A 19,251-nucleotide genomic window follows, 5' to 3' on the forward strand; every position below is an offset into this window, starting at 1 on the left:
AGGAGAACCTCCAAGATCCCTTCCAGTCTATTCTATTCTATTCTATTCTATTCTATTCTATCCTATTCTAATTTCTACCATTCCCTACTCTATTCTAATTCTACGCTAACCCTACCCTATTCTTGCAACTCGACAGCGCATTGAACCACCGGTATTAGGCGCACACCCACCCAGCCAACTCACTGCGCACGCGCCCAGAGGAGGCGGAGCGCTCGGGGGAGCAGGTGGGCGGAACCGTCGTTGTGCCGATGGCAGGGGGTGTGGCCTCTCCAGGCGCACGCTATAACTGGAGCGGCGAGCGCATCTCGCCAGGCGTTTGCTTTTTCCCCGTCTCTCTCCCTTTCCCATCATGAAGAAGCTGATGGTGCGGCTGCTGTGGGCGCTGGCAGGTACCGCCGCGAGTCTCTCCCTCCCCGCTCGAACGTGGGAAGCGGGTGGCCGGCTTTTCCCAGCTGCTCTGCTTCCAGCAAACCCCGGCCGCCGTTGAAACGTTAATCCCTTTGCGCCTCCCGTGATGCTTTCCTTTGCATCAAGTCTCTGTCCGAGGGCACAGGGGACATCCTTGGCAGTGCTCTCTCCGTGGGGGTACCGAGGGGGGGGGGACTCCAGGGAGTGTGGTACAGTAATCATGGCAATTATTTGTGCGAGACTTTGATCTCCCCTAGTAACCTCTCCATCCCTTCTTTTCCTCCATCCGCACCCCAGGACTCCTGTTGATGCTTTCTCTTGCGACAAGTAGCACAGATGTGAGTATTGAGAGTCCAAGGAATCAGCAAGGTCTTCTCATCTCAAGAGTTACCTTGTAATTGGCAAAATTCATTAAAAAGTTAATTTCGAAGTAGGGTTGCTGGCTCATCCTGCAGCAAGCCCAGGGGGGGGGGGGTGTCTGTGTGTGTGTGCTGTTTGAGCCACCTGGATGGCAATGGGGACAGGCTTTTTGTGCTGGGAGCTATCAGGGAGTCAAAATAGAAGTCAGAGCTCAGCTAAGAAGCTTCCCTCTTTTCGATCAGAAAGTTTCTGCCCATAATTAGAAAGTTCACAGAACTGCTGGAAAGCTTTGCAGCTGAGAAAGGAAATAATCTGTTTACCTTATGCCCAAAAGTGATGTTGGAGTTTGCGGGCTTCAAACTATAGTCCGCAGAGAGTAAACATGAACCAAAATGTTTCTGGGGTATGTTAGCTGCACAGGAAAAAAAAACAATTTGGAAACTAAATCCTACCAGAAATGAAAAGCGTTTTAGGCAACATCTTTCCTCCTTTGAAAATGAATGCTAGCCCTCTTTTGAAAATGAAGGCTAGCCTTCCGCGTCCCAATCTTCAGTTTTAAATGTCATATGGAGTTGTGCATTTTGCACAACATTATTGGGTTAGAAAATTATGGTTTTTCACGAAGGGCAGATATAAGGAATGTTTTCACTATGCTTAGCTGTAGATATACTATTCTATATAAATATTAGACTTAGGCTTTCATTACCAACTAGGTTTTTGTTTAGAATCTCATCCAAACAAGAGACATGGTTGAAAGTTTGGACTTTGTAGTTTCCTCCTTTTGTCCTCTCTATTTACTTCAACATCAAATTTTAAGAAAAATCATTTGATGTTGAAATGTTAATTAGAAATCTAAGATGACCATTTGGAAGTCACTGAAATACAAGAAAAAATTATAAAAGAAGGAAGAATTTGATCTCCATAGCCAAAGCATAGGGAATTGTACTTATAATGGAGGGGAAGTTGCTGCCCAGTTCTTAAGTTTTGATACTCCTAAAAGAATTTTATCACGCTTGTTAATAATTTCACAGTGAACTTTTACATTGAATGGCTCTCAGGAGCATTTTAATATGTTAAATATCTAATTTGTTTTTGCTTAATCAGGCTTATTTTATAAAAATGTCACTAGCTAAATGTGTTATTTATTTATATCTATCCCATTTCTAATATTTTTACAAATAACTCACAGGGGTGAACATATTTGACACTCCTTCCTCCTATTTTCCCCCTTAATAACACTCCTGTGAGTGAGTTGGGCTGAGAGAGGGTGATTTGCCCAAAGTCAGGCTGACTTTTGGGTCTAAGGCAGGACTAGAACTCAGTCTCCTGGTTTCTGAAGTTCTTTTATTTCAGAGATTGTATTTCAAAGGCTTGTAGTTTTACCAGAAGTGAGTGGGTTATAATTATAGCAAACAAAATGTATTTCCAAAGTGTACCTTTTGATTAATGCTTTTTTCTCAATGAGAGAATCTAAAATATTTTATACTGCAAGAAAATACCTACAGAGTTCAATCTATTGTAAAAGTGTCAAATTGCATGAATTAAAAGCCAATAGCTATATTTAAAGAATAACATATATCCACTTCATTTAAATTATTTGAATCTTTTCAGTATTAAACACGTTGAACACGAAATTAGACTTTTTTTGAACTTTTTACGTTTAAAGTAGAGCAAGAAGATTTGCAGTCTGAAGTGGCTGAAATAGATGAAATTCTTTGTGATATAACATTTCTTTTAAATCTTTTTTTTAAACAAGTCTTCACATATTGAATTCCTTGATTTCATCACTAGTGTCCAGATCTGGATCAAACATAATAAGTTATTAGATTGTGAATTTTTTACAGTACTGCTGTTTTGGGCCTTATTTTACACGGAGCCACTTGGCAACTGGTCTATCATTTTAAGTTATGTGAATTGATATTTGTTCTTTATGAAAATGGATAGTTTTTGTGCTATAGGGTAAATTGAAACCAATATTTTCAATATATATATATATATATATATATATATATATATATATATATATATATATATATATATATATATATATATATATATATATATATATATATATATATATATATATATATATATATATATATATATATATATATATATATATATATATATATATTCACCCAAACATACTTAAACTACAATGTTGAAACATTTTAAAATATGAATTTGAGTAATATATTGGTATATTTGTCTACTTCTAGCCTCAGTGTAACTTGTACACCCTGCCTGGATGCCCAAGGAATTTTAATCCAGTTTGCGGAACTGATGGAGAAACATATGCAAATGAATGTATGCTTTGTATGACAAACAGGTAATTTGAAATTAGAAGATAATTCTTTATGTAAGGTGGCATGAACTTTATAAAATCAATTGAGGCATCTGTGCTTAATCACTTACTTCGTTTCAACTTCCTATCTCTCAGCCCCTCTGAAAAGCTATTGGGAAGCGAATGATTCTTCCATTCTGGAAGAATATAACATCTGACCAACATTTATAGACAGGAGAGAGTCACAAAATTGTGAAACCAGTTATTTCTCGGATAGTATTCGGTATTGGCTATTTCCAAGAGTTAGATATTTACCTAGAAATAACCATTCTGTTGTTTTATTTCTTTCTTATGGGGGTCTTTACAGGATCTTGTATTAAAAATATTATTTTAATAATGTTTGACTTTGAGGGGAGAATATACAAATAATACAATCTTCACAAATAAAGTTTGTGTTTTTACAGTGTAAATCAAACAGATCATTTATAGTAGGATAACATACACTAATTATCGTATTTTTTGGACTAAGGCGCACCAGGGTATAAGACGCACCAAGATTTCGAAGAAGTAAGTAAGAAAAAAAGGCTTTGCCTTCCTTCAGCCCACAGCAGCACTCTTCATGCTTCAGCAGGACAGGAGCAATGCAAAAAACGTCCCCGTTTTTGCCTTGCCCCAGCCCTGCTGAAGCCTGTTGGCGGCTGAGGGAAGGAAAAAAAAGCCTCAGTTTCTGTGAAAAACGGCCCACTTTTTGCCCATTTTTTTTGCAAAACCGGGGGCGTTTTTGCTTTGCCCCAGCCCTGTAAGAGTGCTGCTGGGGGCTGAGGGAAGGCAAAAAAGCTTCGATTTTTGTGGAAAACGGCCCATTTTTCTGCAAAAATGGGATGTGGGGGTGGAGCTTCGGGAGGCCAAAAATGGCTGTATTCAGTGTATAAGATGCACCAACATTTCCACATTCTTTTGGGGGGGGGGGGAAGGTGTGTCTTATACTCTGAAAAATGCGGTAGGTAATTTATATCAATTTCCAATCCAGTTTGCAATTCTAACACCAAAAAATAATGTTTCCATAAATTGTTGATTCCACTTGTCAAATTTATTCTGTCTCCACCTTCCCTCTCAGAGTTCTCCTCTGGTCCTATGTAAAAACTATCCAGCTGAATATGTTCTCAGTTTTTCTTTAAAAACTCTCATAGTCTTTCTGCTCCATAATTTTTGAACTGACTGAGCAATGTAGTTACAGAAACAATTATGAAAGCATCTAACTCATAATAATTGAAAATAATTATTAATTGAAATAATTGAAAATAAGAGGAAAATAATTGCCTTTTTTTGCTTTCTGAGGGAGCATATAGAATGTAGCAAAATTTGATTGCAAAGCTAGTTTTATCTCCTATGAAAAGCCTATTAACATTCTCCTGATAGCGATGAAAGAAAAGAGATCTTTGCAGTACCTACTCCAATACATGCTAGCATAACCTAACAACGTGTGTTTGATTTTTTCCCTTATAGAGAGAAGGACAGGGACATACAAATTGCCTATAAGAGTGCCTGTTCATGAGAGGAGGCTCAAGGAACAGAAAAAAGAAAACCCATTATCTGCTGAGAAGTTGAAACCATACTTACTTTAAATGTGCCTTTAAAACTGCTAAAATAAATGCAAGCTTACATGCCTTTGTCCAACTTCTGCATCAGCTTACTTCAAATGTTTTGTCGAAATAACTTTTTTTAAAAAAATTGTGGGGTTTTGTTTTTATATTTAAACCTCATTTTTTAAAATAATCCTTCTGAAACAATAGAAGAAATAAGTACTGTACGATCATTTGGACCCAGCTTAATTCAACTTGAATATATAGAAATCGGCAACACTTGGCTCCAACTAAAGGATGAAGGCAAGAAATGCTCCTTTAAGTTTACTCAGACTGAGGAAATCAACATTTGGAACCAAATGTACTTTCTAGCATGGAGAATTTGCTCCTTCTCCGATCAGAAATGGGACTAATTTGGTTTCTCAGCTTGTTATGATGTTCTTCCCAGAAGGCAATGCCATTTGGTTTTTTGACACCCCTTGTTAACAAGAAACATTCTCACAGGCTTATACAGCTATTTATAGGGACGTGGTGGCTCAGTGGCTAAGACACTGAGCTTGTCGATCAGAAAGGTCAGCAGTTCGGTGGTTCGAATCCCTACCACCGCGTAATGGAGTGAGCTCCCATTTACTTGTCCCAGCTTCTGCCAACTAGCGGTTCTAAAGCTTGTAAAAATGCAAGTAGAAAAAATAGGAACCACTTTTGATGGGAAGGTAACAGCATTCTGTGCGCCTTTGGCATTTAGTCATGCTGGCCACATGATCATGGAGACGCTTCGGTCAGCGCTGGCTCTTCAGTTTTGAAACGGAGATGAGCACTGCCTTCTAGAGTTTGAAACGACTAGCACATATGTGTGAAGGGAACCTTTACCTTTATACAGCTATTTATATGAAAACACACAAGCATATATTTGGCAAAAAAAAAGTCTATAGGTTTATAGTTATATGCACCTTGAAACTTTGGCCACATAGATCCGTATTGCTCAGACTTCTCATTACTTTGATAAAGAATAAATTCATAAACAGTATGAATGCATGACCATTAACCCAAGATATTGCAAATTCACACTGTTCATTATAAACTACTGTGGTTTTTTTCCCCCTATACCCTTGCTCAGTAACTCTAGTTTCTCTCCCTTTATGATAAATTCTTGGGTTTTGGTGTAGAATTCAAAATCACAAATTTTTAAGCCATATGATTATGTCTAAAGCCTATTTTAAATATACATCCCTTCCATTATTTTAATATTCAATATTTAAAAATGTATATTTTCAATATATTTTTCCTAACACAATAACATTGATTAAACTAATTAAAGGCTTACATTTTAATGTCCAATAAACATAAACAATTAATTTATGGTATTTTACATTTTCGGTACATTTACCGAAATATATAGCTTTACTTATATGATCATGGGACTGTTCAGCTCATATTGTAGCTACAGTGGCCTATTATATATTCTTTAATGTCTCAATCATTGGTTGTTAATTAGGGATATTTCAAAGCTTTACAGGTTGGCCTCAACTTATGTCTGTAATTGGGACTGCAAATCTGGTCGTATGTCGAGGCACCCAGATAACAGGAAGTCTTTTTCATGGTGGTGGTTAAGCAAACACTGTGATCATTAGGTCTAATTTAAATGGGTGTGGTAAATTGACAAAAAAGTGCCAGAAACCAAAAAAATCCACAAATTGCGGTTACATTACTGCAGAATGCCACAATGGGTCCAGAGCTGACCTGCCTGACATGAAGTCATGTGATGGGGTCAGTGTGACCATTCGTGATAGCGGGGGGGGGGGGGAATGCTTAATGGGCTGTCAAGTACCCGTTCCATGTCTGTTGTAACTTTGAATGGTTGTAAAACAGCTCGTTGTAAGTTTGAGTATTACCTGTATCCCAAAAGTCATACAAGTAACTAATTTCTTCCTTTTATCTATTAAAAATCTATACATTTAAATCTTTAAAAAATTACTGATAGTAATTGTAACTATCAGATAGTAACTGAATTACTGATAGGAGTTATTCATGCTGTAAAACATTTGCAGCAAAGTAGGACATAAAACAGGGTTTTACTTGAATACATATACTACTAAAATTCTCGTACGCCTCTGTTTGGACTCTCAAGCTAACCCAAACTCTGCATTATACTGCAAAGTATAATGAATCAAAGTTACCTAATATCAGCTAACTTAAATAATGCGTGAAAATATCCTGTGAAGAATCCAATTTCTGTGGAATTGAAACTTCCACCTTGTTCAGACTAATTCTATTCACAAACCTCTGGCCATTTGCTGTGTTGTCACGATCACACAATTGTGATTTTTGATACACTCTGCCAGCTTCCCACCAGCAAAGTTAATGGTAAAGCCAGGAGAAAGTTGGTAGCTGCTACTGCTTCCACTGCTTTTTTGCCTACTTGTGGACATTCTCTTTAGCGTAAAAGTAAATACTGACTTTTTATTGAAGTTCATTTGCCACTACAATTATTTTTTCTATTTAGGATACATATTCTTCTTAGATGATCATAGGACTGTTCAGCATTGGACTAAAAATAATAATAATGTTCACTCTGGTTACGTGTGATTGCACTAACTTTCTCTCAAAGGGGTCACCTATAATTCACCTATAGTGAAAGTTTCTTCATTATCAAATTTTGGAAGCAATGTGTACAAATTCTCAATATTCTCTAGGCAAATTTATTGAATCCAAAGCAATTCATTTTATGTCAAGTTGACTTTAATTTTACAGCATCTGCTTAGAGTTTGAAGCAGTGCATATATATATATATGGTTCCATCACAAGGGGACGCCCTTTCTTTAATAAAATACAGCAGAGAGAACATGTATAATCACTAATCCAAGAAGCCTCAATTTTTCCAGTCGCTGCCCTCATGTTTACACAGCTGTTGTTAAAAAATCATTTCTATTTGACCTTGCAGTCACCAATGCCATCTATGTCAGTTTAGTATGATACAAATTAAAGAGACCTTGAAAGAAAGTTTGCAGTGTACTTGTAAAATAGCAAATAGAGCATTCATGAATATAAAGTATCTAAAATAATTTTAAAATAGGAATATAATTTACCAGTCTGAAATAGAATATTAATCAACTTCTGTTTTACAGTTTTAATATGGTTGCAAAGAGTGGTTATACTTAGTGGAGAAATTGGACAGAGCTGAAAAAGTCTGAGCTATAACAACAAATTTGTCAAGTATTTGACACCAAATAATCCCAGCTATGTGATACACCAAAACCCAATATTTTCCCACTCAATATCTTCCAGATGTGTTAGTATAATAAATGGTAGCTGAGAATTCTAGGAATTGTAGCTTAACTCAAAGATGTTTTTTCAAAAGGCAACTGGACTTTGTTTTTCCTTGAAGATGTTTTGCTTCTCGTACAAGGAGCTTCTCCAGTTCCAAAGAAGCTTATTGGATGAGAAGCTAAACGTCTTCAAGGAAAAACAAAGTCCAGTTGTCTTTGGGACAACCATGACCTGGGTGACTGAGAATCTTTATGGACAGATATAGCTTAACACATCTTACCATTAAATAGTGGAATTTGGTGATAACAATGCAAAATGTATAATGCTAGAAGCAAAACGTAAGCTAAAAAAATGCAGAATTCAAGAGATGAGCCCCGCCGTAGATTAATCTTCAACTTTCAGAATTTCCTACGCATCTTAAAGTTGCCAAGGTTGAGAAATGGAATAAAATACATGAAAAGCACAAAGAGCATAGAATGTACAAGAGATGCAGACATATACAATGGCTTTCCCCCACTTGTAATGTGATATAGAAATATGCCCCATGAGAAAATTACTTTTATTCTGTCACCATGTAGACCAGAAATGTGCAGAAATTGTTTTTAGCTGTATCACTACTACAAATATTGCTTCCCCCTTAAGATGATTCCAGCTGTGGGGATGGATGTGAAGGCTGAATTCAAAATTGGCAAGAGGATGAATTGAAGTATCATTAATGCAAGCCCTGCTATTTTTTTAACATGCATGTGGTGGGGTTTGCATCATAATACTGCATCCATCATTTTATCAATTTGGTCCTTGCCAAATATTGTAGCAAAACAAGGAAATGAGGGGACCCACTTTCTCACTGGCTTGGGAGGAGAGCATGGAGTCTCATTTGAAGAAAGGAAAAAAGAATATGCATTTGATAAATACAGAAATCCTAATTGAAAGGGATTTTGATGTGGTGTGGTGTGTGTGTTTTTGTGATTGTGGTGTGTTTTTCTTTTATTTTAGTCAACTATACTTAAGACAAAATGGAATGTAGAACAGGACACCGGAAGGGACATTGAGATGGTCGGACCAGTGGTGGGTTCCTACCAGTTTGGCCCGGTTTGGCTGAACTGGTAGTGGTTTGGCGGCCTGGGTGGCTGGAACCAGCAGCGACCCAGGCCTGCCATGCCCCCAAACCGGTCCCCTGGGCGGCACCATAGGTGCAGCCATCTTGTTTTTCAATTCTGCGCATCCACAGAACAATTTTAATTGCACTATGCATGCGTGTGCAGCATGTACACAAGCAAACCGGCAATAGTGCCTGCCAGAACCCACCCTTGGATCAGATCCACCTACACCTGCCACAGCATTGTGATTGGTAGATTCCCCTCCCTCTAGCTGTTGACATAGAAAAAGGAAAACAGCAAAGCCAGAGGAATCAACCAATCACATTGCTTATCATGCTCTGTGTGTGCAAACTCTGGACAGTACCGTTTGGCAATAAGTCAAAACAACGGCAGGAGTAATGAGCAGGGATCAGCAATTGGCTGTTGTGGATTTTGTACCAGGAAGTTTACTGCTGACTGAAGAAGGATTGGAGAGCGTTTTAACTGGAGAGTATTTTAACTCAGCAGTGGGAAAAGAAGCATGGGGGGAAATGACGCAAAGGCTGAGAATGAACCCAAATCACTATTTATCAAGGTGTAGCACTGTGTTTGTGCAATGCCATTTTAAACTGATTGCCTGCTCTGCCAAGTAGTGAGGAGAAATTTATTCCGTCTTTGGTGTCTGCCCAGATTGCTAATCAGATATAGAAATGTGGTAAGATGGGTAGAACAAAAACAAATTATATCCAGGCTAACATATAATATTACTAATGTAAACTTATTGTTATTGCTACTATTTCTGTTGTTGTTGTCAGCCACTCATTGCAACCATTTGCCCCAAAACAAAACTACAAACAATATTTTTTAAAGCCCAACCAAAATTCATCCTATAAATATAGTGAATTCTGAGCAAAGTGGAAAACTCGCATTACCCTGAATTAAAATTCATCATCAGCCAAAGTGACCAAGAGAAGCAAAACACAACATTCACAAAAGAATGAATACAATTCTTACACATGATCAACTGTACAGCTAAGTTCCCATGTAGTCAATCATTTTATGCTTGAGTACTAAATGATCACAAAGGAAAAATAATTACTGCTCCCCTTTTTGCCAACCCACAAAAGAAAAAAAATGGTTGGCTGAACTAATTTCTTATTGCCAGTAAGATAAACTGATACCTACCATATATTCAAAACATCCTCTCCATTCAAAAAAATCCTAGATTTTATTGATCCCTCTGATATTTTCCACATTCTCAGTTATTACTGAAAATGCTTCCTGTTAGATATTCAGCTACCAGAGTTTCCACTCTGGTCCTCTGTTCCGGCGGGAACAAAGGTTTAATCCTATTGGCTAAGAGGTCTGACAGCTCCCTATAAAAGGGCTGCTGTCAGACCAAGCAATTGCTGGATTGTAGATACTTGTAATGTTATAATAAAGAGCTGTTGTTATGATAAGCCTGTGTCTGTCCTCTCATTATCCGATCTAACACTGGCGACGGTGGGATTGAGAGGCAGATAGGCGAAGAAACGAACAACGAGACATCCAACAAGTAGATCCAGCCCGGAGCTTCAGCGCGGCATCAAGCTACCATTTTGAGCCGCAAAATCGAACCGCCTCAAACCAAGAATGGCCATGCATGCCCTGCCAATTCCATATGACCCGGTGGCCAAACACTGGGAATTGTACATGTTATGGTTCGAATGCGTCCTCGAGGCAAATGACCTCATGGGCGTCCCAGACACCCGAAAAAAGAACCTCTTCCTGGGGTACTGTGGCAGAGAGATCTTTGAAACCGCAAAAGACTTATCGGAGCTAACTCCGCTCCAAGCGGTTCCTTGGGCGGTGTTGCAGCAGATCTTGAAGAACCACTACTCCCCCAAACCATCGAGGCACGTTCGATGCCACAAATTCAACATTAGAAATCAGAGGGAAGGCAAATCCACCAACCAGTAAAGCTGCGAAAGGTGGCAACTTATTGCGAGTTCCGTGACCTGGAAGACTTAATACTAGACCGCATAATCTGCGGCATGATGGACATTAATCTGCAGAGACGTCTGCTTGCCAAATCAAGCATGTCTATGCAGATCGCACTTGATGAGGCCAGAGTGTCCGAATCTGCAGACAAGTCCATGGAAGCCTTGCAGCGTCAACATAATGTGCCACAAACCGCGCAGAAGCAAACACGCGTCCATCATGAGGCCACAGAACAAGAACACTCCCAAAGCGAAGAAGATGACAGCTACCGCATGCGCAGTAGCCGCACAAAGCCGGCGCGAAAATTCAATTCACATTTGCTGCCTTGCGCTAGCTGCGGAGGAGACCATGCCCGGTCTACCTGTCATTTACAAGACGCAACCTACCAGTGTTGCGATAAGAAGGGGCACATTGTCAAGGTGTGCCGGAGCGAATTCCCTGCCACAGCTTGGCAGCCAAAAACCACTCCAAACTACCAACAGAGGCTCAACCCAGGGGTCTGGCAAAAACCACAAGGGCGCCCAGAGAGAGAACCAAAAGTTACCTATCAAACCACGATAGGGCAAGTCCGCACTAGGCGGCAAAAAAAGCTGAAGGTCACGGTCCTCATTGAGGATGCTCCCTGCGAGTTTGAAATTGACACAGGATCGTCTTTAACAATCATCTCCTGGTTGACCCTGAAGCAAGCCATCCCGAGCCTGAAAAAACAGCACCTTCACACCCCAGACATCAGCCTGCGCGACTACCAGGGGAACCAAGTCCCCATCGTGGGCCAAGGCACGTTCCAGGTACGCTTCAAGGAGTTCTGCGCCAAGCTTCCTGTGACCGTGGCCAAAGTACCCTTGCAGAGCCTCCTGGGGCTTGATTGGTTTGAAGGTGTCATGGGCCAAGGCACGTTCCGGGTACGCTTCAAGGAGTTCTGCGCCAAGCTTCCTGTGACCGTGGCCAAAGTACCCTTGCAGAGCCTCCTAGGGTTGGAGGTGACCGGAGTCAACTCCGTGAAAAATGATGGCGCCAAGGTCAGCTTTAAGGAGTTTGAGGACATCTTCAGTCCTGGCCTTGGTAAGTATGTGGGGACGCCAATCTCTTTTAACTTGGACCCCAACATAGCACCTATCAGGCTTAAACCCAGCAGAGTACCTTTTGCTCTCCGCCCTAAAATCGATATGGAAATTGACAAACTCGTGAGCCAGGGAATCCTAGAGCCAGTCGATGATGCATGCTGGGAGACCCCTATAGTGACCCCGGTCAGGCCCAATGAGTCAGTCAGCATCTGTGCGGATTATAAATGCACAATTAACAACGGGCTACAACAAAGCGCATACCCTGTACCCATTGTAGAGCATTTACTACATTCGCTAGGCCCAAGAAAATTTTTTGCTAAATTGGACATGGCGCGGGCATACCAGCAGTTGCCTGTAGATGGCGCCACAGCGGAGGCTCAAACCATCGTGACGCACAGGGGTGCATTCAAATGCCACCGCCTGCAATTTGGGGTTAGTATCGCCCCTGGACTGTTCCAAAGCATCATGGAACAGCTTTTGCAGGCAGGGGATACCAGGAGTCATCCCCTATTTCGACGACATCTTGGTATCGGCTGCAAACGAGGCACAACTTTTGAAACGAGTAAGAATGGTTTTGACCAGAATTCATAAAAAAGGCCTCTGCCTCAAAAAAGAAAAATGCAAAATTAATGTACCAAGGATTGAATTCCTAGGGTACATGATAGATGGCTCTGGGATTCACCCAACATCACAAAAAATAAAAGCCATTCAGGAAGCCCCCACACCCTGCACTCAAGCCGAGCTGCAGACGTTCCTCGGGCTCCTTAATTTCTACAATGTCTTTCTCAAACAGAAAGCAACTGTCGCTGAACCGTTACATCGCCTCCTGGCCAAGAACACCAAGTGGTCCTGGGGCCGAGCCGAGGCCGCTGCATTCGCTGCGGTCAAACACCTTTTGACTGCTCATTCACTGCTGGTCCAGTACAGCCAGACCCTGCCATTGTGCTAACCTGCGACGCATCCCCTTTCGGTGTTGGTGCTGTTCTTAGTCACCGCATGCCAAACGGCACAGAAGCCCCCATTGCCTTCTACTCGAGAACCTTATCTTCCCCGGAAAGAAACTACAGTCAAATGGACCAAGAGGCTTTGGCTGCAGTAGCGGGAGTTAAAAAGTTCAATGAGTACCTTTACAGTCATGATTTCGAGCTTGTGAAAGACCACAAACCTTTGCTGGGGACCGCCCCCGGTGTCCCTGTCACCTTGCATGACCAGGTGGACTGTGTTCCTGGCTGCTTACTCCTACAAACTGATCCACCGCCCTGGTTCTACGTTGGGACATGCAGATGCTTTGAGTCGCTGTCTCCTACCTGAGCTGCTCGCTGACCCCACTCCCGAGACACCGGTCCTACTTATTGACTGTCTGGACACTGGACCTGTCTCGTCCAATGACATTGCCCGTCATTCTGCGAAGGACTCCACCATCAAGCAAATCTTGAACTGGGTGTGGAGGGGGTGGCCCAAGGGGCCTGTTGGGGCCAATTTTAAAATGTTTTTTACGAAATGTGATGAGTTGTCGGTAATCAAAGGCTGTTTACTGTGGGGGGAACAGATGGTTGTTCAAAAAAACTGCGCAAGGCAGTATTGGAAGCGTTACATGTGGGGCATCCTGGAATTGTCAGGATGAAGTCTTTGGCTAGGAGCTACGTATGGTAGCCTAACATGGGCAGGGAGATAGAAGAGTGGGTGGCTACCTGCACTCTGTACCAGGAATCCAGACCAGCTCCCCCAGAGGCGCCCGCTAAGGAGTGGGAGCGCCCTCAAGCATCCTGGTCTAGGGTGCACATTGACTTTGCTGGCCCCGTTCATGGCCAAACGTTCCTTGTAGTTGTGGACGCATACTCGAAGTGGTTAGAGTTAGCCCTGATGACCTCCACCACGGCAGAGGCGGTCACCAAGGTGCTACGGAGACTTTTCTCCATGCACGGCCTGCCTGACATCCTGGTCTCTGACAATGGGCCCCAATTCACAGCCATGCAATTCGAGACTTACTTAGCAAGTCAGGGAATGAGGCATGCCCTGGTCGCGCCATTCCATCCGGCTTCCAATGGTCAGGCAGAGAGAATGGTGTGATCCACAAAAGAGGCCCTCGCTAGGATGGGCACGGGTGATTGGCAAACACGGGCTGATCACTATTTGTTAATCCAACATATCACACCAAGTGCAACTACTGGGAGAAGCCCCTCAGAGCTTCTCATGGGTCGCCGACTAAGGTCCCACTTAGACCGGCTATACCCAAACTACTCTGCCGCATCACCCCCTGACTCCACAAGCAAAATTCGAAACTTTAGTGTAGGGGACTCAGTATACTCCCACAACTACACTGGGGGGACTCTGTGGATCCCTGCCACGGTGATAGGCATCACCGGGCCTCACTCTTATCTGCTAGAGCTAGAGGATGGTAGAAATTGGAGGAGGCATATTGACCAACTCCGTGGTCACCTCTCCCACTCCAATCTCAGGACACCAGACGAAACTCCTGAACAAATCAGCCAAAGCCCTACCCAAAAAGGAGCAAACTCTCACTCCTTCTACAGCCAGCTCAAACCCGAGGGTACCAAGAAACTTATCTGAATTTGTTGCAGGCCCACAGCGAGCTCCAAGCGAGCAAATCCCAGAAGCTCCAGCTGCAGCCTGGGAAAAGTTCCAGCAGGTTCCACATAGCGGAGCTGGAGAGCAGACAGGTCTGTCCGACCTGCCTGAAGAACCGGTTCCAAATGAACTGCGCAGGTCTAGCAGAGTAAGACGAAGACCTGCCTATCTACGGACTTTGTAACCAATAGGAACATCCCAACCAAGAGGAGAGGGGTGTTAGATATTCACTCTAGCTACCAGAGTTTCCACTCTGGTCCTCTGTTCCGGCGGGAACAGAGGTTTAATCCTATTGGCTAAGAGGTCTGACAGCTCCCTATAAAAGGGCTGCTGTCAGACCAAGCAATTGCTGGATTGTACATACTTGTCATGTTATAATAAAGAGCTGTTGTTACGTTAAGCCTGTGTCTGTCTTCTCATTATCCGATCTAACACTTCCCAAACATGTCTAACAGAAACCTTGAATAGCAAAAATTCAAAAATATATCAAAAACCTATAGCAAAATATCCACACCTGGAAAGGCACCATGAAATCTGTATTGTATAAAGATCACTGTCCCAATTGACTACAGCTAATCATCTGATCTACCCTGCCCACCCCAAGAGGTTGCAATATTTCAGAAAGAAATAAACAACAACTTCAACAATATGAATCCCCCAAAGTTGACCTGGCCTTCAGAGGAGACCCTACGCAGCTCCAAAGCTTTTTGCTAAGTCATTGATCTAACAATGTGCTTTTGCTTCTGTGACAGCTGTCCATCTTTCATGAGTCTTTAGATCAGGGGTGTCAAACTCAAGGCCCACAGGCCAGATTTGGCCATGGGGTGCTTAGATCTGGCCCACTGGGCCGCCCTAGAAACAGTGGTCAGGCATGCAGCTCTCCTCAGTTCACTGGCAAAGGGTTGCAGGAGGCCATCGCAGTTGAAAACAGAATTTGGGAGCCGGTTTTCGCTGGCAGAGTGCTTGGGCCACCGCAGGTACCCCCAACACAAGTGACATCGAGCTGGCCACGTCCACCCTGGCCACGTCCACCCCGCCCCCTGAGGTCAAACACAACTCTGATGCAGCCCTCAATGAAATCGAGTTTGACACCCCTGCTTTAGATCATACCCATCATGTCTATAAGCTCAGCTGACATCGACTTCTGTATGTCCTGAGGACTTGTCAGACCTGTTTGGGATTTTTAATTTTGTTTTCTTTTGGGGTTGGCCTGTTTCACTTTCAAATTCTTTGGCATTCAGCCTTCAAAGTTCAGAACTAAATTAAATGAGCTCATAAAATGACAAACAACAATTAAGCATAGACATGCAGTATATGCTAAGGCAAGATTTTATGAGATTGAGAAAATAATAAGCTACATTCTTTTGTACACTTGATTAATCTATCTGTCACTATAGAAAAGTGCTTGGTTTTTTCCCCACCTAATGGGAAAATTAATGGGCAGAAGCTGTTGCAAGCAGCAGGTCAGGCTAGAATGTTTGCACCCAGGCACTGGGCAAGTCCAGGGTGGGCTCGTGCAAACCCACCCCATGGGGCAGGCACATCAGCATGACCCCTGGCAATGGGCTGAGACTGCTGAAGCAAGGGAGGCTTGCCAGGATTATATGTACCATGTCTGAGCTATGGATGACCACTAGTTGACAACAAAGAGGTACATCTAACATAACCTTTGCTTCCATCCATGGGAGTCTGGATTTTTGCAGGCGGGGTGCAGCAGTTCTAATCTTGAACCAATTGCAAACTTCCTCTTTTTAGCTTCTGTTCCCATAACTGAAAATGCAGGTAAAAGAGGCAGGGCCAAAGCATTTGTTGGGCAAAGTAGAGATAAACACAGTATACATCCTTGGCCTACAAAAAGTTATAGGCACCCCACCCCAGCCTCAGATACCTTTCTTCATATCTCCTTTCGTGTATTTTTGCAAAGTATTCTTTATCTTTTAAAGGCGTTTCCCCTTTTTCTGTTTTTTTTTTTTAGATTCCTCAACCAAACTTTCTTCTCTCACATCTTTGGCACAAGGAAGCACACACACAAAAAACCCCATGTAAATATTGAAGACACATATTATCCTATAAGAGACCTACATACTCTTTCATGGAGCCTGTGTTTACAAGAATGGCCTGATAAGAGTCTATAATCCCAACCAAAGCCCATTGGATCATATTATGATCTGACCAGTCATAAGTCACTTTTTTCAGCACCATTGTAACTTTGAGTAGTCACTAAATAAATTGTTGTAAGTCAAGAATTTGTGAGTGTTGTAAGTCAAGAAGTAAATGCACATAATCACTCAGTATATTTAACAGTGAGAATTAAGAGTTGTGTCCCTTCTTTGTTGAGTGTGGTATTGCTAGCAAACTGGGACCTTCCTTTACAACCCACCAAGAAGCTCATCTACTGCCTTGGTGTATGTTGTGGTAAAATGAAGTATGTGAAAGGGAATCTGAATTCCCAGGCAATCTTATGGTATGATTAGTACTAAGAATGGAGTTCAGGTACTTCCAGGCTGATGGAGCTGAGAACAATGCCTGATGTTGGCTGCTTAAGCTTGCCAACACATGCCCTCCTGTAAAAATAAAAGTATGAGCACTCTGAGAAATGCGCTACTCATTTTCACCCTCAAGGCAGGCTCCCATTTTTACAACTCTTCAGGAATTAGTTAAGCGTGGTTACAAATCTTGAGGGATTACATATCTTGGAGTTGACATTCACATGGCTTACTTAGGCAGTTTCTGCCCAGAATTTATTACATAAATACTTTTGCAGCTGGTATTAATGTCACACAATTTTCCCCTCCCCCGTTTTCTTTTTCCTATCATTAGCATTTAATGACTGGATATATTTTATAATGTTGTGTTAGAGGCATAAAAGCATCCAGAAGCTGCAGTAATGTCATTCTGTCATTTAAGCTTCTGAATTATAGTATAGCATAGAATTAGTAGGCTTTTCATCTGCTTTCTTAAAAATTGCTGGTTCCCTACAAGGGAGAACTCTCATATTATTCTATTATAGTTTAATATCAGAGTGATTTACAAGCACTGATTTTCATCTGGCATTTGGTTCCTTGTTTGCGTCTTGGTATTGCATTTAAACTGATCCCACCCTCATCCTTAAAGAGCAACAAGAATAGGATAGCACCAATGTTAACTGCGGCCCTGTGTGGTCATTTTCAAAAGTGCTCCGGACTCACTCAATTGTGTTACTGTCCGATATGCAGTGTGGGTTCCAGATAGATGAGCTGTATTCGAGAATTGGTCTAGCAAATGTTTTGCATTAAAATTGCTTTAAAGTTCATTACTACTGTATGAGAAATAAACCTATCCAGAAGGTTTATTTTTAAATGATAAGAAATTAACTTTAAAAATACAGACGGGATTAATAAGGGCCAATGCGTAGCGTGTTGTGATTAAGATGTTGGACTAAGAAAACCAAACCCCAGATTCTAGTTCTCCCTTAGAGGTGCAGAAGTCAGTTGGGTGACCCTGAGCCAGTCACTCTTTCGTAGCTCAGGATCAAGCACTGCAAAGAGCAATTTGAAAAAAATATTCCTTGCCACATCATGCGTTGGTAGCTTGTGTAAGAACTAGCTCAAACAAGTGCACAAGTAAGTGCACACTACAGCCATGCAGGACAAACATTAAGAAAAACAGAAAACAAGACAGGCAAGATTAAAATGAGTCATCATTCTCAAATTGTTAGTCAGAAGAACAAACCATCAGAAGAGGGAAAGTAGAGACTTTCAATGAATGATGTTGATAAATCTTGTAAGAACTAATAAAGAAGAAAAGCTAATATTTTCCTCAAATAAATGGACAATTGGGAATTATGTAACATAATGCCAACCAAAACATTACAGGTAGCCCTCGACTTACGACTGCAACCGAGCCCAAAGTTTCCATAATAAACAAGGTGGCTGTTAAGTGAGTTTTGCCCCACTTTGCAGCCATTTTTGCTATAGTTGTTGACTGTGAATTTGGCCTGCAGATGTTAAGTGAATCATGCAGTCATTAAGCGAATCTGGCTTCCCGCATTGGCTTTGCTTGTTGGAAATCAGCTGGGAAGGTTACAAATGGGAAGGTTAATATGACCTCAGGACAATAAACTATCACAAATATATGCCAGTTGTTTAGTGTCTGAATTTTGGTCATGTGACCATGGGATTCAGCAAAAGTCGTAAGTATGAAAAATGGTCATAAAGGCATTTTTTTCATTGCCTTGTAACTTCGAACTGTCCCTAAATGAATGGTTATAAGTCGAGGACTACCCGTACTGTCAATTTCATGGCAGTTGCAGGTCAGTACCTGAATCTTCTACGTCCCCAGGGAAAGCTCCAGCCACTTTGCCACATGTATGGAATTGTATCCCCCTGACATGTTTATCTTGAGATGCTCACTGTACATCGCTACATTAGCATATTTGGCTTGTGGTCAGTGGTAGGATTCACTTACCTTTGCTACCAGTTCACAAATGTGAGCATTTCGCCCGCCCGCACCACCCTCTGCACATCCGCACCTTAAGTTGGGGCGGGGGTGGAGCCTCCAGCAGCCACCGCTACCAGTTCACCTGAACCGGTAAGAACTGGCTGAATATCACTTCTGCTTGTGATGCTGCAAAGAACGTTTTGGTTGGCATGGTGCTA

General features: G+C 41.8%; 1 protein-coding gene across 1 annotated transcript; it reads left to right on the top strand.

The window, feature by feature from the left end:
* Positions 1-272: 272 nt before the first annotated feature.
* Positions 273-4,729, top strand: SPINK2 (serine peptidase inhibitor Kazal type 2). The gene is made up of 4 exons (XM_081941162.1): positions 273-389; positions 706-746; positions 2,988-3,097; positions 4,559-4,729. The coding sequence occupies exons 1-4, from the start codon at positions 350-352 to the stop codon at positions 4,605-4,607; spliced, it is 240 nt and encodes a 79-aa protein (XP_081797288.1). The 5' UTR covers positions 273-349; the 3' UTR covers positions 4,608-4,729.
* Positions 4,730-19,251: the final 14,522 nt, after the last annotated feature.

Source organism: Natrix helvetica, assembly GCF_964273705.1.
Source record: "Natrix helvetica genome assembly, chromosome: 2".
NCBI classification, from domain to species: domain Eukaryota; kingdom Metazoa; phylum Chordata; class Lepidosauria; order Squamata; family Natricidae; genus Natrix; species Natrix helvetica.